General features: G+C 35.6%; 1 protein-coding gene across 1 annotated transcript in view; it reads left to right on the top strand.

The window, feature by feature from the left end:
- Window positions 1-10,581: 10,581 nt before the first annotated feature.
- LOC107838881 (ATP-dependent zinc metalloprotease FTSH 4, mitochondrial) overlaps window positions 10,582-27,251 on the top strand; it is a 33,959-nt gene continuing 17,289 nt past the window's right edge. Inside the window, exons 1-5 of the mRNA XM_047395787.1 lie at window positions 10,582-11,045; window positions 12,250-12,337; window positions 16,045-16,308; window positions 16,461-16,706; window positions 16,802-16,926. Coding sequence (XP_047251743.1) covers window positions 11,019-11,045; window positions 12,250-12,337; window positions 16,045-16,308; window positions 16,461-16,706; window positions 16,802-16,926 — 750 coding nt within the window. The 5' untranslated portion in view covers window positions 10,582-11,018. The remainder of the gene's footprint in view (window positions 11,046-12,249; window positions 12,338-16,044; window positions 16,309-16,460; window positions 16,707-16,801; window positions 16,927-27,251) is intronic.

Here is a 27,251-nt window from a genome sequence, read left to right as displayed (position 1 = left end):
GGAGAGTAAACTGATGAATCATTTGTCAAAGGAAGTTTTGATTAAGAAATCATGGGATTTTAAAGGTCAAAACAAGGGAATGATCCTTCCAAAAGATGATGCCGCTAAAGCGAGCGGCTCGCACGCTCTTGCACATATTGAATGTTTGCTGACCGGCACAGAAATGGCCGAGCCAATGACTTTTCTGCGCGACAACATTGTGGCAAACCTGCAAGAGGTCTGGGCTTATAGGGTACTAACTGGATGCTTGAAGCCTGTGTATATAGAAGAGCCTGCGAAATAGTAATTTTTAATTTCATGTCACCCTTCCCTTTATTACATGTACATGTAGATGTAGTGGCAATAATTTTTTTCTAATGAAAGTTAAGTTTTTTATAATGCAATAGATTGTCAATCTGTTGTAAAATATATTTAATCTGTTCTGGCAGATAGTTTATCTGTTGCAATAGGTTGGTCATTTGTTGCATTACACCGATGTTATTTCTATGAATAATCTAATAATCTAAGTGTAATATGTTGCAACAGTGGGAAGACCTGTTTGATAATTTCCAACAGATGACCTAAATTTTACAACATATGCCTAAATCTTTTTGATATTTTCCAACAGTTACGCTTGAATATCCATGTACTCTATAATACCAAACCAGTAGCAAATATACACACTACCATAAAATTTCAGCAATTAGGCTTGAATATCCATGTCACCAATAACACCAAACCAGTAGTAATAACGGCAACAATTTAGTATTTTCTTGCTCGATTTTGTTTCTCTTCAGAAGCCTTGACTTTGTTCAACAAACCCCAGATTACATGATTTGCTTGTAAAGGGTGTCGTTCTTCATACCAATCAAGCAATTGCATCCACCCAATTTCTATAAAAAAGAGAACACAATTACAAAACAATTACAAGTCAATAATTAATCAACTAATCAAATAAAAAAATATTACCTTTGAAATCTTACAAGTAAAAAACCTACGACCTGGATTTTGTTGAATCCAAGAAGTCTTTAACAGAGCTTCATGACCGCAGTTACAATATCGAAAATCTTTATCACAAAAAACAGTGAAAGATGCGCTCGACATTATCAAGCTCAGTTGGAAAAAAATGAAAGAAATAATTTAAAAAATTTAGATAGATAAAAGAAGATGACGATGAAGAAGATGATTTGGGAATTTAGGGTTAAATTTTAGTAAAAAGATGAATATATAAGACAATGGAGAGGGGGAATGACCGTTGGGGGCCAAGTGACGGCAAGTCAGCAAAATGTGCCAGACTGACACATTTGATGCCTATTTTATTTTACGTGTTTAAAATGAACATTGTATACTTGATGCCTATTTTATTTTAGGTGTTTGAACGGAACACCATCGATGTGTTCTGACTATTTAAATTCAAATTTCAAACTTGATAGACTATTTTGATAATTTTTTGAGTCACTTTTAACAATTATTAGTTTGTAAGGAAAATGCACAAACTTGAATGATATTATTGGAATAAAAAAAAGATAAATGACTTTAGTGGGACATTTTGCTAAGTTGAGTGACAATACGAGGAATTGACTCATAAAGTATGTCTTTTTTATTTCAATTCACTTTAACCTTTTTACACGTAGTGGCAATTTTTTATGTCTAACAAAAGTTGAATTTTTATAATGCAACAAATTCTCCATTCGTTGTAACAGTTATTCTACCTGTTCTGACATATTGTTTATCTGTTGTAATAGGTTGGTCATCTATTGCATTATCTCGATACTTCTATCTAAGTCCATCTATTGCAACAGTGGGAAGACTTGTTTGATAAATTCCAATAAATTACCTACCTGTTGCAACATATGTCTAAATTTGTTTGATTTTTCCAATAGATGTATCGTCTGTTGCAACAGATACATTATCTGTTGCAATATTTGAATCTAGTATTCTTTTTTAATTAATAAGTTCAAATCTAAGGAATAAATAAAATTCATAGACAAAATAAATAAATCGAAGCCTTCAGAAATTAGCTGAAATAAGTCAACGAATAAATGAAATATAAAAAAATATTATGGGTACAGATTTCAACAAATACATCAACAACAATTTAAGTATGATGCTAAGGATTACTTTTACAGGCTCAAGCTATAAAGATCTACTCAGTATGGACAAGTTGTTATTTATCCAGTGCTATGGAATTCGGTTTTGCTCATCATGGATCTTTATTATCATTTACGTATGGTTTCTGTTCTTTTTGTTGTTCGTATTTCCATAAAAAGAGTAGCATATTGTAAATGTTATTCAGCAGTAGCTTCTTCTACATCCACCTGGAAAGCCAGAATTGGTCAATGCTAATCACGAAGATACAACAAAACGAAAAAGGATAACTCATCTCTTTTAGCAAATCAAACAGGTCTTCCTCCCATCTTCCTCCCATTTTAAATTATCCCAAATAGATTATGTTTCTGTTGCAACAATAAATCAACTATTGGGATAAATTTCTACATGAGGAAGACCCTGTATGATAATTTCCAATGGATGAACCATCCATTACAACATATGAATCATCTGTTGCAGCAGATAGTCGTCTGTTGGTACAAATAAAAGTGGTATGAAGAGCTATTTGATTTGCTAAAATAGACGAGACATATATCGCAACAGATACTTTATCTGGTGCAGCAAGTTAGTCAACTGTTGCAACAAATGTATATATGTTTGATAATTTTCAGCAGATGTGTCATCTGTTGAAATAGATATATGTCTGTTTGTTTTTTCAGTTAGAAGACATATATATTCACCTTATTCAGCTCATGCTGCTCTCTTTTAGATATTGTACATTGCTCAGTGCAACACGCAGACAAAGAAGTTGTAATTTTGCTTTTTTGGATGCTTGATAATGCCCTGGAAATCACTCTCTTTCTCCACTTAGCCCTAATCTCTAATAGAGAAGATGGAAATAAAATATTCTTTGATGGAATGAGACCCCTCTTAAATGTCAATTCCTTTACAAAAGCAGTTAATGTATTAATAACATTAATCACTACATCATGTTTTGCCCTGCAGTCTTGACATTTGCATGCAGAACATTCGCTGGGAGAGGCAAAATCAGTATAACCAGTATGATCATACTCATAATGGTTTACTTTAAATACTGTAAGAGGAGCATCATAAGCACCAACAGCAGCACCACTACCACCACCAACAACTCTATCACCACTAAGATCATCAACAACAACAAACCCACCTTCCAAAATTATTTTTCTTAAAATAGTTATTGCTCCAAATAATTCTATTTTTATTTTGTCGATGACCTTAGGGTACAATAAAGTTTGCACAGACCGTAAAGTAAGAAAAAATGGCATCTTCAACTCTCGATTGGTCGGAACTAGCGACGGATGCACAATCTAACATAAATCATTACATATATTAGAATGATGATTAGATCATTCAAAAAAAATTATTAATTAAAATTAAAAATTAATTATAATTATACTTACTGCATCCTTTGGGGGGTTGAAGATATCAAGAAATTTTGCATTTTTATCAGTTTTGGCCGACAACCATCTCAAGATTCTTAGACAGGAAACTCCTTCCTGGTAGTTTACTTGTCTCAAATAAGGAATAGTTTCAAACGCCCAAGCCTATAAGATAAAGCCAATAAATCAAAACTATTATTGAGTAAAAAAATTGAATGATAACATAATAGAAGAAAGAAACATTTACCATGAAAGCCCATGGAAAGCCATATAAGTTGACTGTCTTTGGAGCTAATGAAGTCAACAAATATTTGACAGTCATTTTGAAGCTTTCATACCCCCAAGGATAGCTATTAAACACCTCAAAATCCTTGAAGAGTTTTATTAAACTGAGGCTTATGTTATTGTAACGTCTCTCACTCAAAGAATATTATGTACAAACCAAACCAAGCACAATGACTGTTTGTGCTTCTTTGAAAGTCCTTTACCTTTCAACGCTTCTATCAATTTTTGTTTTTGAAGCTTGAACCAACAATGCACACCAGGTCATCACGATCACACGACTTGCCTTTGCCTTTTTTAGGTATATGAGGTATTTTTTTTGGGTTAAAATAGGTATAACTTAAGAAGGAGGATAACATTTTAGTCCAGTAACTATGACAAACTCCTTCCAACCAAAACAAACAGGCATGCCACAGTAATTTATCCACACCTCATCCATCTTATCTTTGTTTTCATACATAAACCTACGCTTGAGAAGTTCATATACCATTTTCATTTGGAAATGAGCATTGTTGTCCTCCGGCAAATCAAGATATTTTCCAAAGCAGCAGTCCCTAAAATAAGCATCCAATTTTTGTTCTCGAAGTATTTTTCTGAAGTTGTCGAAAGATTTCCCCATGACTGACTTAACCACGAAATCACTCGTTAAATTTGTGGCACCATCGCACTGCATTCTCACAAGATAATGTTAATGCTGAAGGCTTTGACCAACTCTTCGGTGGAAGAGCTATTAGCATTTGCATCATCTCTTTTGAAATATTCCTCCTCCTCGTGTTCATTATATTCTGCTACCGATTGAGATAACACTTGTAAAGCAAGCTCATAGAGTAGTGGATGTAGCCTAGCTGCTTCACTTATTCCTTTACTTAGACTTGATTCAGTTTTTGTTCTTTTGGGAACCATATTATCTAAAATTAATAGGAACATAAAAAAATATATTATAGTTAATTAATGCATCATTAAAAAGGATAACAGTAAATCAAACAAGCAAAATAGTAAAATAACAGTTGTAATAGATCACCTATCTGTTGCACCAGGTAGTATATCTATTGCAACATATAGCCAAACTGTTGCGGCGGATGAGTAATCTGTTGCAATAATACAAAATATATCACTCATTTTTTAAGACAGATGAACGATCTGTGCAACAAATCACATATTATTGCGATATATGAGTGATCCATTGGGACATTTAAATAACCTGTTGCAACATATGAGTAATTTGTTGTAATAATACAAAATAAATCACTCATCTATTGAGAAAAATGAATGATCTATGCAGCAGATCACATATCTGTTGCAACATGTGAGTGATCTATTGGAATAGTTAAATAACCTGTAGCAACGATAAAGTAATCTATTGTGACAATATAAAATATATCACTCATCTGTTGAGAAAGATGAATGGTCTGTGTAACAGATCATACATCTGTTGTAACATATAAGTGATCTGTAAGAACAGTTAAATAATCTGTAGCAATGGCTGAGTAATCTGTTGTGATAATACAAAACATATCACTCATATATTGAGAAAGATGAATGGTTTGTGCAATAGATCACATAGATGTTGCAATATATGAGTGATCTGTTAGAGCAGTTAACTAACCTGCAGCAACGGTTGAGTAATCTGTTGCGACAATATAAAATATATCACTCATCTGTTGAGAAAGAAGAATGGTTTGTGCAACAGGTCATACATCTGTTGCAACACATGAGTGATCTGTTGGAATAATTATCAATGGTCAATATTGTTTAGATTTCTTCCAACATAGGGTCGTCTATCACGGCAGATGAATGATCAATTGGAAAAATCAAATCTTGGATATTTCCTATTGGAAGAGTTTATAGGATTTTATCCAACAAGAGGTTCATTTGTTTCATCGGATCATTAATCTGATGATTCTTTCATTGCATCAGATGGTTAATTAGTTACATCAAATTTTTTATTTGATGCTTAATATGTTATAATATATGGTAAATTTGTTACATCAGATAGTTAATCTATTGCAACAGATGATTAATCTATTGCATCAAAATTGTAATCTGATGGTTCCTCTGGTGCATCAGATGGTTGATCTGTTGCATCATATGATAAATTTGTTGCATCAGGTGGTTAATATGTTACACCAGATGGGTAATCTGTTGGAGGAAACAAAAAATAGTAGTACGATTTTGTTCAACAAAAAACAACAATTTCACTATTTTTACCAAGAACAAGAACAGAACAAATCAACCCAAATTGTCGTTTTGTTTTTATAAACACAAATAATAAAAATCAAACTTCAAAAAAATACAACAAATAATAAAATATCATAATTCATTCGAAAAAATAAGAGAAGAAATACCAGAAATTAGGGTTTTATTCAGACCATATTTTAAATTAATGCAACAAATATTGAAATTGTTAACCAATACAATAAGAGAAGTTGGCTCAAGTTCCTCGTTTTCTTCAAAACTAAAAAAGCCATAAATTTTTACCTGTGAAAGAAGAAAAGAAACGATGAAGAATTCGAAGCTGTTGTGGCTGGAGAGCAAGGCTGTGAAGTCGATTGAAGGTTGAAGTCGAAAAGGAACTCTAAGCCCAACTATTTATAGTTAGATGTTGAAGTCTCCGAGGATTAAAATGAGAAATTTACAGAATAGCTGGTTGGGAGAGAGTTGAGAGAAGCTGTCGAGAGAAGGATAAGAGATAGGTTGATTTGAATTAAAGAGGGAAACTCGAAGCCCAACTATTTATCGTCGGAGGTAGAAGTCGTCAGGGGTTGAAGGAAGAAAAGAGGGGAACTCGAAGCCCAACTATTTGTCGCCGGAGGTAGAAGTCGTCGGAGGTTGAAGGGAGAATTTTTACAGAACTGTTGGTTGGGAGAGAGTTGAGAAAAGTTGTCGAGAGAGAGAAGAGAGTGGTTGATTTGAATTGAAGAGGGGTGTGAGTTGGGTTGATTTGTATTTTTGAAAAGATTAGAAAGTTTTGAAAATATTAATCAAGTCCACAATTAACTTAATCAAGTTTTCTAATAATGTTTGACCCTATCTGTTGGTCAATGTCATGAATCCTTCATTCAAGACTTAAAAGACACCTTTCCTTCAATTTTCTCGAAAACTAAGGGGTCGTTTGGTAGAGTGTATAAGAATAATGCAAAATATGGTGTATTAGTAATGCTTGTGTTATCTATGCTTAATATGGTGTATTAGTAATGCTTGTGTTACCTATGCTTGCATTAGTTATTCTTGTATTTTTCTTATGCAGTATTTAGTTTAATGTATTAAAAATAATATTTCAAAAAAAAATAAACTTACATAATACCCTCAATATATATGTTGAAAAGGATGCAAATTTTTTTTTGAGGGATAGTAGTGTCTTTAAGCATATTAATGCATGTATTAGATCCATTGCTTTACTAATTCCATGGATTTTGAGGTATTAGTAATACACACCTCAATACACAATAAAGTGTATAACTATTGCAAACATTAGTTATACATAGGGTAAAAAGATATATCAAATAAGGTACTACTAATACACATTAAACGAATGCGTGCTTAACTTTTCAATTCACTCTACCAAACGACCCCTAAGAGATACAAGGGGGAGGGATGTCTGGAGGATTATTGCTAAACATATACACGGGATCACAAATTAATGGCTTTCATATATGCAAAATTTATAATATTTGTCTTTTTATTGTAATCTATAATCTATAATATATTAAAAGTGTGAAAATCCTTTAAAAAGTGATTTGAACTTTTTGCCCTTCGTTATAAGATTCTATAATACACAAAACTATCATTTACCATTTTAATCAATTATTATCTAATTATTTTATAATACTTTAGGTGTCCCATTAAAATTTGATTATTTATCTTTCTTTATTTAAACATAATTAAAAATAGTATTGATTTTCAATTATTAAATCACCTTCCTTATTTAAATATAATTAAAAATACTATTGAGTTTCAATTATTAATTCACCTTCGAGTAACTAACCAAATATGAACTTTAATATTAACAAAATACTACTTTAGTAGTTATTTGTTGATCAAATTTTTGAGTCCCTTTTTAACAATAATTTAACAAAAATAGGTAGGTTATTTTGGCAAGAATTTAACTTAAAATAGAAAATAAATTAAGTAAATTCTATTTTTTAATGTTAGCATCCAAGTAATTGTATGAATCTTTGTCTCTTTGCTTTTTTATTTAATTTGTATTTGTATTTTCTTTACACTTTAAAATTCTTTTTATCAACTATTGATTGTTCGTTGCTTTTAAATGTTAGTTTGATTGTCTAATTATGTGATTTTTACATGTGCTTTGTCATATTTTGAGACTCTATCCTTAATTTTTGAGATTCTATCATAATTTATGTTTGATAGGTTGTGACCTCGCCCGGAAGAATGCGGTAAGGATAAAAATTTCAATTCAAATTCTAAGCTTCAAAAGAACACAGATAATTGAGGTATAACTTCTATTAGTTTAATTAACACATGATATATTATTTTCGAAAGTTAGATGATCTATCTACATTTATTATTTATGAGGAAATAATTCTCGCAATAATTTTTTTGATCGATCATATGTGGGTCAATTGATTAGTCACAAAGAAATTGAGCTTAAAACTTTTAATATGCATCGTGTTGTTGTCATAAGTGTATCATTAAATATTTACATCTAATTATATACGTTCTTTTATTAAAGATATATACAATATTGATGTTGGACATAATCGAAAGATAATAATATATTCTTATAAAGTGTTTCTTTATTTGTGTTTTCTTAATTTATGACTTTTTTTCTCCCTTTTTGTCATGTTTTATACTATAAATATCAGTCTCAACCCTAAATTGGATCTTAGAGTACTAACAATATTTATATTTTAATTTAATATGGAGTATATGTACAACAAATTCTCCTTTGTGGCTTAATTTTTCTCTAAATCTTTTTCTTTTATTAGCAAAAAAATTTTAATTCATTAAATTTTTCATTTTATGTATAGTTTTATTGATTAAGATGAAACACTTAGTGTTAAATTATATCTTTTAAATAGATACAACATTTTATTGCAACTTAATTGCTATTTTTTAATAATTTTATTTCTTTATATAAAATTATATTTATCAACACGAAACACACATGTAAAACACATACACTTGATTAGAAGTTTTGAAACATTGGTCTATTTATGCTTTTATGTAGAGTCTATTTTTAATAGATTCTCAATTTCAAACTGGTGAAAAAGTTTTAGACAAGAGTTCATTTTCCTCGTGCCACTGAAATATTGATATTGAGAGATAGGGGATCCGCTAAAGCGCTCAAAGATGCAAATTATTTAATGATCTAGTTGATGGTAAAATTAGAAAAAGATTTGTGAGATATAGTGATGGCTCGATGAAGTCGACACTTGAATGATCTAGAGAAAATAGAAGGTGATGCACATCTTATAAAATAGATCTATAATTTGAATCTGACATAGTAACAAGACATTCTTAATATACATATAATTTTCTTTTTTAACACTAAACGTATACGTGCAACGCATGTACACTACACTAGTCTATGATCTATATCTATATCTATAATCTATAATCTATATCTATAATATATTAAAAGTGTGAAGGCCCTTAAAAAGTGATTTGAACTTTTTACCCTTCATTAAAAGTCTCCGCAATAAATACAATCGTCTTTTCACTATTTTTTTCAAAATACTATCTAATTTTATTAGATTAATTAATTAATTAATGAGTCTTTTTAAATGTAGGATTTATTAGGAACAGAATTAGTTTAGGTATAAAATTCATGTAGTATTCTTTAATTTAGGTAAATCAATTTTCCTTTCCTATTTTAATAATGTTGTGTGGTAGAGACATGAGAATTAGGTAGTTAGTTTTTTTCTTTTTCACTTTATTAATCCCTTCCATATTTTAGCATTAGTTAGTTAGTTTATTTTTTAAAAAATAAAAACTCAAGGTCTTTTACTTATTTTACTTTTTCCTTCCCTATTTTAATATGAAGGTGCTTCTTGTTTTAGCAACCGACTCTCAATTGTGATATTTTAATTTGCAATGAATTCTATGATACAATCTATATATGTCTCTTTTCACAATTTTTTGCAATATATTGTCTAGGTTTTGTTTGTATTTACTTTTGATTTGTGATGTATGTATTTAGCATATAATTTTATAATTTGATTCTGTTGTAAATATTATGTTTAATCGTATTGTTCTGGTAACGTGATCATATTGTAGTTTCTGTTATGTTATCATCTGCTATTTTTCTGTTTAATACAAGTGGTAAATAAAATATTTGATTGAACTTTGACAAAATTTTTATGTAAAGATAAAGTTTAATCGTTTGAATCCTAAAATTCGAAAGGAGACAGAGAGAGTATATTTTTTCTTTCTTTTCGCTTCGTATATTATATGTAGAATCGGGTTCTTATGCCAAGCATTCTTCCAAATTAGTCTATTTTCATTACGTCTATCGGTTTCTTTTTACAAGATTTCACGGTATATTATGCGTATTAGAATTTTAAAAATTAGCATGGTAGTATACGTTTATTTGGAAAATATTACAGGTATCTGAATAGCTGGATCACTATACAATTATAATGGCAAAAAAAGTTGATTATATTTTAGAGCATATTGTTAATGAATTCAACAAATTGATGCGATAGTTTGATGGATAGCTTGTGTATCATAGAAGAGGAATATCAGGGATAGCCTTCTACTTTGTATATATTGTAGGTTCGACTAATACTATTCCTTTATAATGAATGCAAATATTTGACATTTCTTAATTTAATTAAGTTATAATGTAATATAAATTTATCCAAGTTTTAGTTTTACACCTTTCTTTCTTACCTGCATAAATTTTTATGCATCCAAAAATAAATTCATTCATGTTAGTTTAAAAATATTCTTTTCATCATTGTTTTGGAAGTATAGTTATATACTTATATATATACAATAATTAAAATAACTATATCTTTTTTATATTTATTATAATTGACTGACGTGGGGCCTAAACTTATTACCAAAAGTGTTCCTTTTTTCATTCCAAAAATTGTTCAATTACTTTAATTTATTTTTAAATAATATATATTTTAAGTCTCTCTTGGAAGGAAAAAATCAACCTTCCCTTTCCAGTTTCCCCTGCCTCTCCATTTTCGATCGCCAATTAAAGTTCACAAGAAATCGCAGTATAAGGAATCACCAAGAAAGAAACTCGACAGAAAAAGAGGAGGAAGTTTTTGAGAGAAACGTGACAAAGGGGTTCAAGAAAAGATCAATCTTTACATGGCTCTAATACGCCTTCTCACACAGGTCACTTTTTTTTGCACTCTTTATCAGATCTTTCGTTCACTTACTTAAGATTTTTGTTGGTTTTATTCATAATTGGAGATTTCTTGGTGTGTTTGGTTGTAAAACCCTAATACTGCTACTCTTTTTTATCTGTTTCTAAGATTAAAGATTTTTTCCCTTTCTCTTGTTGACAAAAATCGGCTTTTTGTCGGTTATATTTTATCAGCTTCCAAGTATGATGTTTTCCGAGGCTCAAGCTTGTGTAGCTTACTTTGGCTGTTGTTATATTGGGTTATGAAACTCAAATGTTGGTTCTTTATGTGCATAATAATTAGCTTATATTGCTCAATGTGTTGTTGTTGCTCAATGTGTAGCTTTACAAAGTTCATATTGCACCTTACTAATATCAGTGTTCCATATTCTCAACAGCACCAACTTAACCAGTGTAGTTTATAGGGGTGCCAAAATCAAACCTAACCCATTTAACTATGCGTTGTTTATTGACCTGGCCATTTATTAGTTCAACCCATTAACAATTAGGTTAATATGTAGCCCAAATGGATTTTTGAGAAATCCTGTCAACATATTTTTAAAAGACTTTTTTTAATTTGATATAATATATATATATCCATAATAATGAAAAAATAATTTTATTAGGTACTAAAAGTTTATAAAAGGACAAGTAAAGCAATTAAAACTTAGTAAAAAACTAGTTGGGTTTGGGTCACCCATTACCTAACCCAGCTGACCCAACCAATTTTGGCCCAGTCAAATTTGGGTCGGGTTGGGGCTTGACCCGTTTGGACCGCCCAAATTTGATCCACCCACTCAATTGCCACCCCCAGTAGTGTAGTCTTACTAGGTGGGGTTTGGAGAGAATAGAGGGTACCCAGTCCTTACCCCTACCTCAAAGGTAGAGAGGTTGTTTCCGATACACCTCGGCTTAAGAAAAGTAGTCCAAAGCTGTCCTAGAAAGGGTAAATGGAAGTACCAGAAACAACACAAACATAACAGAAACTACAATAAAACAATATGACAATCGCGGTACAAGGGATCTTAAAACTGTAAAAATGGGTGTATTGTAGTTTGGCATTTATGGGTTCCCCCCCACCCCCCCTACACTGCTTGTTTTCTTTAGCAAGGTTTGCATAGTCTTCTTATTGGTATGATGGTTTTTCTCCTTGCTCTCCTCTGTTATATATTGAATTTTACTTTTATTATACAGGTTGAAAGGCAGCAACCTCAATTGAAGCTGCTAAGCAATTTTCTCAATAGAACCTATCTTACGTCTGGGAAGGCTATAGGAGGTGGAGGTATGCACAAAACGTTTGTACTCATGAAGTGGAGGCATGTTTCCTTGTATTTCTTTTTTCTAGAGATAATAGTGTTTGATGGTTGAAATATATGTCAAAAAATGAATGGTTGGCTTCATTGGGATATTGCTTGTTATTTGTATATAATTTTCACCTAGATGTTTCTGGTATCAATAAAGAGTGTCGCGGCTTTATATTATTTAAACTGAAATATGGTCATGCCTACGATGTAAAGAACACCATAGAGTCCATACACTGATAACTGCTCTCTACAGCATGCTAGATTGGGTTCTACTAGCGAGGCAAATCTAATCAAGAAAAGGTTTTTGCTTTTCTGTTCAGAGTTGGTATACATTTAAGACCAGTACCAAACTGAACCAAAATGTACCCATATAAGAGTCTTCAAGGAAAGGCCTTGAGGATAGCCGATTTAGAATTAAGTTGCAGCAAACAATGGGCTATAGTAGAATGTGAAATAGTGCAAACAGTATGTGATGTCAAAAAGTTAGTAACTTTAATGATGAAGAGATAGTTGACAGTATTGGTAGGTAGAAGAGTAGTGGCATTGGATCCTGATGTGGCTAACATATATATGAAACAGGAGTGGAGCTACAGTATAAGTTGGGGGTTCGGCTGAACCCAGTAGCTTTTGCCGAGACCCGATACTTGTGTTGAAAAATTCAGTAAATAACAATACATATTAACACTGAGAACCCAAGTACAAAAGTTGTCCGATGGCTTAGTGGTTAGGCGGAGGTTGGCAAAGATCTTGGTGGCCTGGATGTGTGGGTTCGAATTCCACTGGTACCAACTTTTTCCTCCTTTTCCAAACCAATATTCTAATTTGCGCACCTTATACCGGAAACTACTTTATTGATATATAGATAGGAAACTCTTTCGCCTATTTTTTTTTTTCAATTGTTTGTATATCATAATGTGTGATAATTATAATATAATTAAAAAAATTGATTGTAACCTTTTATATTCATCAATTTTATTATTTTCTTTACAAATTTTTAACACCAAAACTCCTTATAAGACGACAAATACGTATTTTCTTTCTTATTTATGATTTTTCTTTACCTTTTTTCAGAGTTTGCGATCTTTATATGATTGACAATGAGAAATAGGTACATAATATGTGTTTTATAATTTTAATTAGGATCTTTAAAGCGAAAGTCGATATAATCACAAACTTTTTTCAAGGCTTGTACTTCTTCAAACACTACTCTCTTAGCTCGCGAGGGCAATAATACGGATAGCATTTATAGTTATATAATATTAAGTGGTTTATTGCTTTTTTAAATATAGGGGGAGGTGAGGCTGAGACGGATAGTGTCTATTTCGGAAAACCAGTTCGGATTTATGCTCGGTCGCTCGACGACGGAGGCAATCCACCTGGTGCGGAGGTTGGTAGAGCAGTATAGGGAGAGGAAGAAGGATCTGCACATGGTGTTTATCGACCTGGAGAAGGCTTACGACAAAGTCCCCAGGGAGGTGCTTTGGAGATGCTTGGAGGTAAGTGGAGTACCGCTGGCATATACCAGAGTAATTAAGGATATGTATGATGGGGCGAAAACTCAGGTGAGGACGGCGGGAGGAGACTCAGAGCATTTCACTGTCCTGACAGGATTGCATCAGGGATCTACTCTTAGTCCCTTTTTGTTTGCGTTGGTGATGGATGTGTTGACGCGGCGCATTCAAGGGGAGGTGCCGTGGTGTATGCTTATTGCAGACGATGTAGTTCTGATAGATGAGACTCGAGGGGGTGTGAATGACAAATTAGAGGTGTGGAGGCAAACTCTTGAGTCTAAAGGGTTCAGGGTGAGCAGAAGCAAGACGGAGTATGTGGAATGCAAGTTTAATGACGTGAGGCGGGAGAATGAGGTAGTAGTGAAGCTGGAAGCACAGGAGGTATGTAAGAGGGATAAGTTCAAGTATCTTGGGTCCGTGATCCAGAGTAACGGTGAGATTGACGAGGATGTCTCGCACCGTATTGGGGCGGGATGGATGAAGTGGAAACTCGCGTCGGGGGTGCTGTGTGATAAGAAGGTGTCGCCTAAGCTTAAAGGCAAATTCTACAGGGTGGTAGTCCGTCCGGCCTTGTTGTATGGAGCGGAGTGTTGGCCAGTTAAGAACTCCCACATCCAAAAAATGAAGGTGGCAGAGATGCGGATGTTGCGCTGGATGTGTGGACTGACTAGAGGGGATAGAGTTCGGAATGAGACTATCCGGGAGAAGGTTGGTGTGACTTCAGTGGAGTGCAAGATGCGGGAAGCAAGATTGAGATGGTTCGGACACGTGAAGAGGAGGGGCATGGATGCCCCGGTCCGTAGGTGTGAGAGGCTAGCGTTGGATGGTTTTAGGCGGGGTAGGGGTAGGCCGAAGAAGTACTGGGGTGAGGTGATTAGGCGGGACATGGAACAGTTACAGCTCACCGAGGACATGACCCTAGATAGGAAGGTCTGGAGGGCGCGAATTTCGGCAGAGGATTAGGGCCAGTTTGGGTCGCTAGTGTAGGGAACTACTTGGTGGGGGTGTTATTCCTGTTATGATTCCGTGTTCCGTGTTTCATGTTTTATTGCGAATCTGTGTGCTTTCCTCTGCTTTCCTCTGTTTTATATTACTTATGGGTGCCGTATTTATGTTATGTAATCTGCTTCTGTGCTTTACTATGTGTTTGTGTGGTATCTCGTGCCTTGAGCCGGGGGTCTATCGGAAACAGCCTTTCTACTTCATCAGAGGTAGAGGTATGGATTGCGTACATCTTACCCCCCCAGACCCCACTAGGTGGGAATACACTGGGTTTGTTGTTGTTGTTGTTGTTGTATTGCTTTTTTAAATATACATTATATATCGGTAATTGTTCGTTGGTTATTATATATTAGCATAAAATCGTTCTCTTGCTTTATAATTTAGAACCCCAAACTTCAAATCCTAGCTTGGTCTCCGAATTATGAAAGGTGTATGAATTTTATTGAGGTGGAAATAGTTTTTACCCTGTATCAACCTGTACAAACTGCTTTCATTTAAAGATTTCTAGCAGCTCATACTTGCAGTGAAAAGTAATAATTGGTATCGCACAGTAGGTGAAATCTCTCTACAGTGTCGGTTTCCTTAGTTGCATGTTGCTGCAAGGCATTATGATTTTGCACTCGAAATCCAGTTATTATATCAAAATTTATTCATTTTCTGATTTGTAGGTTTCGTAGTGTTGATGTTGCCTAGATTTGACTTCATAAGATCTTTCTTGTGCTTACAAGAGAGTTGAAAAACAATTTATGAGTAATGTGCTTTATGAAGATAAACTAGCAATCTCTTGAGTTCTGTGTGATCATTTCTTTTTTCTATACTTCTAACTCTTGTACCTTTGAATGAATGAAGAACTCATCACCTAACATGTTAGCCTCTGCATCGTTGGGCCAATTGCAGACATATATCTGACACTTAGACCTTCTGACAGTTTGTTGATTGAGTAAAATGTAGATTGAATGTTGCAATTTAGAAGTTTTTAAATCCTACAGAAATTTCTGGCTTCTTCTGGTCTAATCATTTTTGTATCACCTTTCTGAATGTTGGCGTTGACTTTTTTTCATTAATAATTGGAGATGTACAGGTATGTGATAAATTCTCTTTCTAAATTATAATTACTGTACTGACATCTGGGCAGAGCATGTTGTAATCCTCTAGTGTGTCCCTTTGTGCAGAACATGATGCTGGAAGAACCAAGGGGAGGTTCCGGTCAAGTTATGTGGGAAGCCTAGCCCGGCGGGTACGTGAAACGGAAGAAGCTACTGATGCTGCGTATCTGAGAGAGCTATATCATAAGAATGATCCAGAGGCAGTCATAAGATTATTTGAAGGTCAACCTTCCCTTCATTCTAATCCAGCAGCACTCTCAGAGTATGTTAAAGCACTGGTTAAGGTTGATAGATTAGATGAAAGTGAGCTGCTCCGGACATTGCAGAGAGGTGAGACCTAATAAAAGAGTCTAATCTCTCTTTAGCTTGGACTGTTGATTTGGCTCGACATTGAGAATTAGTTATTTTACATGTTTGATGCTGGGGCTTCTGATAAGTTGATAGGAGATATGCTAACTAGTGTCTGGCTAATGGTCTTGCAGGGATTGGCGGTACTGCTATCTCTCATGCAGAAGAAGCAAATATAGGAGCTCTTTCAGCTTTTAGGAATGTTGGCAAAGCTATGAAGGATGGTGCTCTTGGTACTCCTAATGCTCCTATACATATGGTGGCTGTTGAAGGGGCTTATTTCAAAGAACAGTTGTGGCGTACTTTCCGCGCTCTTGGTGTGGCCTTTCTCTTGATTTCAGGTCTTGGTGCACTCATTGAAGATAGAGGAATCAGCAAAGGTAGAAAAGCTTTGTAATTTTTGCTTGATCTTTGTTCAGGTGATATTATTTGTCTATAGAAGCTCTTTTCTCGATAATGATTTTAGCTGCTTCAGGACTTGGTCTAAATGAGGTAGTGCAGCCGATCGTGGAAACCAATACAAGATTTGCCGACGTGAAGGGTGTTGATGAGGCGAAAGGGGAGTTGGAAGAAATTGTTCACTATCTCCGAGACCCTAAGGTGAGTTAGTATGGGAGGTTATTGAGTAACCACCAGAGCAATATATTCCCGTCAGCATCAAAATTAGATTCTGGATTTTATCATTTGTGTCGAAGTCCATGTATGTCAGTAATAGTAATGTTGAGGCGTGATATTGCTCTTGACATTACAGCTGAGATTGTGGAAATGCAAGACCCCCAAGTATATCCCTTTTGACAGTGTTCTCTCTGCACCTCTTTTAATTTCATCTGCCCAATCCCACCAAAAGTTCAACGTAAGACAGAAAAGGAAGATGGAAATGACCTGAGAGCCTGACAAGGATATATATGACCTGAGAACATCAATTATCTTTTGTTAGTTATATGTACTAGCTCTACATTTTTCCTTTTGCTTGTGAAAAAATGAACATACAAATGGCAGCAAGCACATGCTCCCCTCATTGTGTGGAAAAGCTTCTAAGTCTATCATTTGTTAATTATATCCCACAATGATTTCTATTGGGGCGAAAAGCAGGATAGAAGAACTGACAAAATGATTATATAGGTTATTTCCCTTGAGTTCATGCGTAGCTTCTTATCATTCATTTCCTCAATTGGATTTCCACATTGTTGAATACTAAGTGGTCGTTTGGTAGGCCGTATCAGGAGAAATAGCCCATGTATAAAGTGTGGTATTAATTAATACTATGTTTGGTAGGATTTTGAACCAATGTATTACTAATACCATGTATTAGTTATACACCCTACATGGTATTATAGGATGTATTACTAATACATCACATATGGTGGTATTAGTAATACATGGGTTTTAATACCATAGGATTAGTATGTATAAAGACAAGAATATCCCTCAAATTCTTTTAAACATTTTTATATTTGGAAGGCCCAGGTGAAAAAACTGATTTTTTTTTATTATTTTCTTGCATATATTTTTTGTTTTGTACTGTTCCCTCCATTTCAATTTGTTCGTCCTATTTTGCCTTGAATCTTGTGGTCTTAAACTAAGGATATGTCAAATGTACTAAGTAGGCATTTGGACATGAGAATTTTTCTACTTTTTTCCGAAAAATGATTTCACAGCTAAGAAATTCGGCATGATAGAATTTGTGAACCCAATGGATTATAGTAAAGCAGTTCAAGAGGTAACTATTGAGATGACTGATGGAGGAGTAGATAGGAGTGCGGAATGTATTGAGCACCTTGATGCTATGATTTCAGCATTTGTACATGTTGATGATGCTACTTTGAGCCGAGGGTCTATCGGAAACAGCCTCTCTACTTCCCCGGAGGTAGCGGTATGGACTGCGTACATTTTACCCTCCCCAGACCCCACTCTTGTGGGAATACACTGGGTATGTTGTTGTTGTTGTTGTAAATATTTTTCAATTTATTCAATATGAGTTACTTCTTTTCAATTTATCAAAATAATAATATCCCTCCAAAATATTGTGTCTGTTCAGGAGACCAAGTGGGTAGGTTCTAAGGCTAGGGATGTAGATGGGTGCAAGTTGTGGTACTCTGGTAGTGAGAGGCGTAGGTATCTTAGTGGACGAGGAGCTTAGGGGGCAGGTAGTTGAGGTTAAATGGGTTAGTGATACGGTGATGACTATCAAGTTGATCCTTGGGGGGTTTTCTTTGAACATCTGTAGTGCGTATGCGCCACAGGCGGGCCTGGACGAGGAGGAGAAGAAGAGATTTTGGGACGTTTTGGACGAGGTGGTAAGAGGCATGTCTAGTTCGAAAATGATTTTAATAGGAGGGGATTTTAATGGGCACATCGTGTCTCTGCCGATGGGTTATGATGATGTGTGTGGAGGCTTCGGGTTCGGGGATATGAATGTTGAGGGAGCTTCTCTTTTAGATTTTGCGAGGGCCTTTGGGTTAGTGGTAGTGAATTCCAGCTTTCCGAAGGAGGAGCATCTGGTTACTTTCCGTAGTAGGTTAGACAAGACTCAAATTGACTTTTTGCTGCTTAGGAAGGGGGATAGAGCAATGTGTAAGGATTGTAAGGTAATCCCGAGTGAGAATCTTGCGACCCAGCATAGACTTCTGGTGATGGACTTGGTTATCAAGAAGGGCATGAAGAAACGGGGTGGGGAGGGTCAACCTTGAGTTAGGTGGGGTGGCTTGACTCCAGTTAGTGCCTTGGAGATAGAGACGAAGTTGGAGGGGATGGGGTTTTGAGAGGGTAGGGGGTCGTGGATAGTATGTGGGATAGGGCTGTGGGATGCATCAGAGAGTCTGCTAGAGAGGTGTTGGGTGTCTCGAGGGGTTGGTCTGGCCAGTATTGGGGGGATTGATGGTGGAATGAAAATGTTAAGAAGAAGGTGGAGACGAAGAAGGCGGCTTATGTTAAGTTGGTGGAGAGTAAGGATGAAGAGGAGAAGCGGGTAAGCAGGGAGGAGTATAAGTTAGCTAAGAAGGAGGTTAAGTTAGCAGTTACAGCTGCTAAGACAACAACTTTTGAGAGTTTGTATAAGGGGTTAGAGGAGAAAGGTGGGGAAAAGAGGTTGTTTAGGCTTGCCAAGGCTAGAGAGCGGAAGGGTTGGGATCTGGACCAAGTGAAGTGCATTAAGGAGAAGGATGATAGAGTTTTGGTGGAGGAAGCCCTCATTAAGAAAAGATGGCAGTCGTATTTTCATAAGCTCTTGAATGATGAGAGGGATAGAGGTGTTGTGTTAGGGGAGTTGGAGCACACTGGGGAGTGTCGCGATTTCATCTATTATCGGCGTTTTAAAGTTGAGGAGGTCAGGGAGGCTATTTGCAAGATGTGACGGGGCCCGACTTGATAGTTTTCTAGCGGGGCAGGGTTGAGGTGGCTGACCAACCTGTTTAACAACATTTTCAAGTCTGTGAAGATACCTGAGGCGTGGAGATGGAGCACGATGATTCCACTATATAAGAACAAGGGTGACATTCAGAGTTGCAAAAACTACCGGGGTATTAAGTTGTTGAGTCATACGATGAAGATTTGGGAGAGGGTGGTGGAGCGGAGGTTGAGGAAGATTGTGTCTATTTCGGAGAATCAATTTGGATTTATGCCTGGTCGCTCGATGACTGAGGCAATTCACCTAGTGTGGAGACTGGTAGAGCTGTATAGAGAGAGAAAGAGGGATCTTCACATGCTGTTTATTGACTTGGAAAAGGCGTATGACAAGGTCCCTAGGGAGGTTCTTTGGAGATGCTTGGAGGCGAGGGGGGTTCTTGTGGCGTACATCAGAGCGATTAAGGATGTGTATGAGGGGGCGAAGACTCGAGTCAGGACGGTGGGAGGAGATTCTGAGCATTTTCGGTCTTGACAGGGTTGCACCAGGGATCAACTCTTAGTTCGTTTTTATTTGTCGTGGTGATGGATGTGTTGACGCGGAGTATACAAGGCGAGGTGCCTTGGTGTATGCTTTTTGCGGATGATGTAGTTTTGATTGATGAGTCACGATAAGGTGTTAATAATAAGTTGGAGGTTTGGAGACAAACTCTGGAGTCTAAAGGTTTCAGATTGAGTAAGACCAAGACGGAGTATTTGGAGTGCAATTTTAGTAACTCGAGGCAAGCGGAAGAGGTGGTAGTGAAGTTTGATTCTCCGGCAGTTTGCAAGAGGGATAGTTTTAAGTATTTTGGGTCTACGATTCAGGGGAATGGAGAGATAGATGAGGATGTTTCTCACCATATTAGGGCAGGTTGGATGAAATGGAGGCTTGCTTCGGGAATTTTATGCGATAAGAAGGTGTCTCCTAAGCTTAAAGGCAAATTTTATCGAGTTGCAGTCCGACCGGCTATGTTGTATGGGGCGGAGTGTTGGCCAGTTAAGAATTCTCATATCCAAAATTTGAAGGTGGCGGAAATGAGAATGTTGCGTTGGATGTGTGGTCTTACAAGGGCTGATAAGGTTAGGAATGAAATTATTCGAGAGAAGGTGGGAGTGGTATCGGTGGAGGAAAAAATGTGGGAAGTGAGTGAGATGGTTTGGTCATGTGATGAGGAGGGGCACGGATGCCCAGTTCGCAGGTATGAGAGGCTGGCGTTAGATGGTTTCAAGTGATTAGACGTGACATGGAGCTGTTTCAGCTCATTGAGGACATGACCCTGGATAGGAAGGTTTGGAGGAAAAACATTAGGATAGAGGGATAAGGTGAGTGGATAAATCGTAGTCAGTAGTTAGGGTTGCTTTGGTTTCTTTTGTTTGGTAATGTACATTATTTTTGTGGATATCGTATCTATATTAGTTTTATCATGTTTCATACTTTGGATGTTTTTGTATATAGTCCTGTGTCTTGAGCCGGGGAAACAACCTCTCTACTTCTTTAGAGGTAGTGGTATGGATTGCGTACGTTCTACCCTTCCCAGACCCCACTTGGTGGGAATATACTGGGTTTGTTGTTGTTGTTGTAATAATATCCCTCCAAATAATTTTAGTTATAGAAAAAACTACTCCATTAAGTCAAAAAAATATTTATTGGTCAAAATCCGAAAACAAATTGCATACAAGCTTTAATTTTGTAAATAAGATATCCATAAATAAAAATAACTTTTCTACTTAGTTTTAACACTTTATAGAATAGAATTTTATTTTAATAATGATTTTATTGTCTCATCCAAAAGTTATACGTACCTCCCTCCAACTTAAAAACAACACAAAGTGGGAACAACAAACAAATGATGAACAAACAAAGAAAAGATAATAAAAAAATAATTTTTGTAAGTGAATAATTAAATCTTAAAATTCTAAAGTAAATAATTAGTTTTATTGTTAACTTTTTTTATTTTAAAAAAAGAATAATAAACTTTTGCAAAAAAATACACAAAGTTATAATATGTCGAGGGTATTTTTGTAAACAAACAATATTCTATTTAAAATATAACAATACATATTGCTTTTAATACATCAAGCCAAACACTGCATAGAAAATAATCCCAGTATTACTAATCCCTAATCCCTGCACTACTAATCCCAGTATTACTAATACAACATATTCAGTATTATCTTATACTCTACCAAACGAGTCCTAAAAGTTTCAGTTATCTGAAAATGACACCTAATTCTTTATTTTTTTTCAAGAATGGTAAAATTTTAATATATAAACAGGTATACTACACAAGCTGTGTAGTCCACCAAAAGTAATTCAGAATACAAGTAAACTTCCTATCTGTTTGGCTTCTTACAAACTGTCTAGAACATCAAAAAAATTATCTTCAGCTTCCACTGAATATTCTTGTTTATACCTAAATAATAAAGGGCTAAGCAGTTTATCTTCAGAATACTGCAGTGTTCATCTTCAAGACATCTCTGATTCCTCTTTCTCCAAACAGTTCACCAAATGCATGCTGGGACAATCCTCCCATCTCTCTTTCTGAATAGTTAAATTGCCATTTCTACTCCAACTATTTAGCACATCCATTATACTTTCTGGCATCACTCACCTAATTCCCCTTAGGTTTGATGAAATTTTTGCATATCTGATCTGTCCACTCACAGTATAAAAAAAGAGGGTTGATTATCTCTGCCTGTTCTCCATAGATGACATCTGGAGCGTAATTGGTACACCATTTTATCGATTATCCTGTGTTTACTGCTTCTTGGTCAAAATGATTCCCAATTCTGGTTGAACAGAGTTAGAATTGGTTGGACAAATGGTTGTCAAATCAGGGTATCCATCAAATATCCACAGATCAGTGCCGCTAATCATTTTTCTATAACCAATAACTTCCCCCCAACCCAATTGGTCCACATGTTTGAAACCCGGGGGAGTATGCGCTTGCAACATACACATCTTCAAGGCTTGTATAGAATAGGGCTCCATCTCATATGGTTTGTTTCTTAGATTTCCCCCCAACCAAATGATTTGGTTTATTTTAGGGTTGGAAAGCGCTTACCTTGCTCTGCAAGCCGAATCTAACGAACCATTTCCACTCCCATTTGACTAGCAGTAACTCAGTTACACTGGAGCTATTAGTAGCGGTGATGCTTCCAGTTAGTGAGGAGACTACAAGACTTTCCCTTTGGCTGCAACAACATAAATAAAGTAAACTGACGTGAGAGATCCTGCTTGGCTGGCCTAATCTTATGATGACATGGAGGCAACTCATGTAACACATCCTGATAGGGCTGAGAAAGTTGATGGACAAACCTAATGAGGGTGGAAAAAGAAGAATTGACGTATCCAAAAGTTTCTTAAGCAGCTAACTATGTTTGAATTGTTGTAGCTTGTTGTAGCTTAGTATAACATCCAAGAATGTAGCCTAGTGGTCAATGAAGTATGAATGGAACATGGACCAGGGTTCAAATTGAGAGTAGTTAAAAAGACGAGAGATTATAACGAATAATTATATGAACTGGTGGGACCTAATACTTATGTACCCGAGCTAACCCTCTCTCTACTGTGCATTGTCTCTTTTGTGCCTCCCTCTCTGTAGCAGAATGATTTAATTTCAGTTTCTGAAATTCGATGAATTGAAACTACTGCCACAGATATTATTTCGTGCCGTTCCATGTACTCTTTAAACTGAGCTTATTGTCATCGATTTTATGATCCCTATAGGGCATGGTGGACAAGAATTAATTTGTCTATTTTTTTTTTTCCAAATTGACATGAAAAACATATTAGGAAATGGCTCCACGTGCTCTAATTCATTATTTGAAATCATTATCGAAGCATTTCAAAGGTGGGATTTTCTTGATATAGGTTTGTCTGACCTTGATCAACTTAAGTTAAATGAAGCAAAAGCTCTAGGTGAATTCCCATCTGTCTGACCTTGATCAACAAAGTTTTACTGATTAGTTGATGTGCACGCAAGCTAAAAGGGACCATCGTTGTAGAACAATAGTTATAGCTGAATGTAGGGTGGCAGCTTTTAGTTAAATTTTTTTGGTAAGTTGCTGGCTTTCAGTTAATTAGGAGAATTATTTGGAACTATCTGCTCGGGAGTTGAACAAGTTGGGTCTACATAACTGAGTCATATGAGGATTTGGGTGAAGATCAAATTAATTGGTTAGTTTGGAAGTTGTATTATATTTTTTATGAGAACTTTTTATCCAAAGTCAAAAACAAGTCTGACCACTTTTACTGATTGGGACCTACCTAATTTAAATTAGAATACCATCATGACTACATTTCTGCTGGTAGATTCCTGTATTTTTTTAATTTCATTTGTTTATTAGGCCAAGCGATTATACCGTAGGGCGTAAAAGAGGAGATAAACTTGTATAAGAAGTCCTTCCAACCTCTCTGCTCTGGCTCACCTTTTGTCAACTTTTCTGAAACGGAAGTTGGTGACAATTCTGATTTTTGACTCACTTTGCGACATGTCAAAGTTTTCGTGCTGCTGGCCAGTATATGACTTTCTACTTTAGTTGGTAACTGCATTATGACTTAATTGTGCCAATATCTTTAAAATCTTATATGTTCCCCTTAATTTTCCTTTATGTTTGTTTACCATCGACCTTTTTGGTACGCCCAAACTACAACTCCCTTTAAGAAGCGTAAGCGATCGTTGTCAAATGTATAATCCAACAAAGGTTGGGGTCGAATCCCACATGGAATATGAAGATAATTAGGTCATATGTAATTCAAATGATTGTTTATCAACAATTTCGTGAAATTGGGGGATGGGGTGTTATGAAAGTTGTAACACAATGTCCAGTTTGTTGCTCACCATGGCTATTATCGTACTTATGCATCAATCGTTGCATTGGATTCTCATGATATTGGTAATTAGAAAATTATCAATATCTAACATCTACCCAATGTTGCTCAACCTAATTTGGGTACTTAACACTTAAATTCTCTCGAACTTAAAAATGTTTTTATTCAAATTAGATTTCACTTTGAGATGGTCAATTTTGTGAAAGTATTGACCATTAGATGGAGGTTAAAAACTCTGAATCCTTGTTGATAATCATTTTTCTCGGTTTAATACCTTATTTCAAGCGAACTAATCCTAAGACATGTTCTAATGTTTGCAATCATTAGAAATCCGTTAAAATGAAATGATTATCAATACATTTCCCATATAACTTAATCCCAACAACAATTAACTTTCAAATAATGAATTCACCATGGCTCACACAACCCTAGTTGTGGGAGTTCAGCTGCTCATGACTTCAAAATAAAATATCGAAAAGGAATTCATAGGTTAAAAGGTTCCTTACAAAAGATGGATTCACACTTCGATATTCTTTAAGAAATCAACAAGGTTTCCAAAGAACCAAAAACAATTTCAAATCTCAAGAATATTTTTCACTTGTAACGTAAAAAATTGTTTGACTTGAGATGTCTAAGAAAAACTCTAAAAGCTGCTATTTATAGTACAAGAAAAATTGAATTCAAAATAACTTTTAGATCTGGCTTGCTCAAAGTTGACGGCAACAGTTGACGACCCGTCAACTCAAGTCTTCAACGGAGTCCTCCTTAACTGATATTCTGCTTAGGTTTGACGATGGCAATTGACGGCTTGTCAACTCAAGTCTTCAACTGCAACCTTCTTGACTGATGTTTTGCTTAGGTTGATGACAATAGTCGTCAACTCACCTTTTTAGTCCATTTTCTTTTGTTTTCTCAATATTAACTATTCCCGCACAACAAAGTAAAAATGCAATTAAAAACAACAAATATTGCTTAAGAAGTAACAGTTATTCTTAGTCAAAAGCCTTAAATGTGTCTTCAAAATGCCGGTATGTCAACACCCTCAACTTAGACCTATTGCTTGTCTTCAAGCAACTAAACAACACTAGATTGTGTAAGCATCAAGATCCACAAGGATTAGAACAACTTTTGTAACATCAAAATGGACCCCAACTGATCAGTTAACATCATATGCATGAACTATTCATCATTCAACTAGCAGGGATCCATGTTTGGCATTAAAATACACATAGGTAACCTTACATACACTCAAAGTACTCAATTTAATAATTAGCGGTTTGGAGTGCTATCCACATGCCCTCACAACTAAAAAGTCCCTCACACAAGATAATGACTTTATGTAGGGACGGAAATTCAAATCTCCCACTCTCACAACGAACTTCAAACAATGCACATTCTATACCATAAGCTTTCCCTTACCATTCCACCTCGATTCGATTTTTCAGCAGGCCGACTAGGATTGTTACAGGGCTTTACTCGGCTTGTAATGAAGGCATGGGTGTAGGTAGGATACATTTGGGATTAGTGACTCAGCCTTCCTTAACATGAATTAGCACTCATTTCCACCCTTATTCACCTTATTCCTTCAACAATTCCCATTACTGAGCGCGACAAATCTCTTGGATCATTTCTGTTTCTATTTGCCTCTTTTTTGAGATTTTATTTTATATATTTCTTCCTTTTCCTTTCTTTCTCCTTTGTGCGCACTCATAGGATCTTCTTTTATACATACCTGCTCTTTTCATACCCTTCTTCACTTGTCAAACCTTTCTACAATAGGCACTCTCAACTTAGGCATTTTGCCTGATTTGAGGTGCATGATGTCCATGGAGGGACGAGGGCCAAAATAGAGGTTCAACAATGAAAGAGAGAAGGTGAACAATTGCTGAATGAAGAAGCCAGAACAGCTCAAACAACGATCAAGGAATTGCTAATATCATTTGTACTTCCTTAGGCTAAGTGGACTAAATTCAAACAAGGGCTGTGAAATCCTCTCATAGACAGCCAACTTATAACCTAATAGACTAGACTAGACAAGTTCTAGTTGCGTGCAAAAAGTAAGAAAACAAAACAACGGCCTCACACAGTTATGACATCACCAACTATTCGTTTCATATTCAAGCTTAAGCAAACATCGCCGCATTCATATACTACTAATGTCTAACACAGATCCACAACAGTCAATTTAGCAAACGATATCACACAAAAAATTTCGATGGGTCCTCATTTTCAACATTTAAAAAAAACAACTATTATTCATTCCTTATCCTTCTTTTGCATACACAGTACACGCCAAAACAAAACAACAACAAAATCAACGTATCTTAGACATGCTGGTTCTACTACATAGCTTACGAGGGAAAAAACACAAGCAACAAAACCCTCGTGGACATAGGTAACCCCGCCCCCAACAAAAAGCTATGTATTGTCCCCAATGCATCATTCAAAAATCTTAAGAATTTGAGTGAGGACGTACCTGTGGCACCCTAGGCACTTGTATGATGTGATATAGAATGTGTGACTACCTTAGCATCATCATCATCATTAGTCGTGGCACCAGGAATGACCCGTGCACTCAAAGTAGTAGTTGGTGGAGTAGAAGAGACCACACTCAACTCAACAATGTTAGATGGGCCTTGGTGGGCTCTAGCAGAGGCTCCCACAGCACGAGCCCTGAACACATCTTCCCATGGTTCATTTGCCTCCT

The sequence above is a fragment of the Capsicum annuum genome, chromosome 8 (genome assembly GCF_002878395.1).
Source record: "Capsicum annuum cultivar UCD-10X-F1 chromosome 8, UCD10Xv1.1, whole genome shotgun sequence".
NCBI classification, from domain to species: Eukaryota; Viridiplantae; Streptophyta; class Magnoliopsida; order Solanales; family Solanaceae; genus Capsicum; species Capsicum annuum.
Note: the sequence above shows the minus strand (reverse complement) of the source record. Positions and strands in the feature narration are given on the sequence as shown.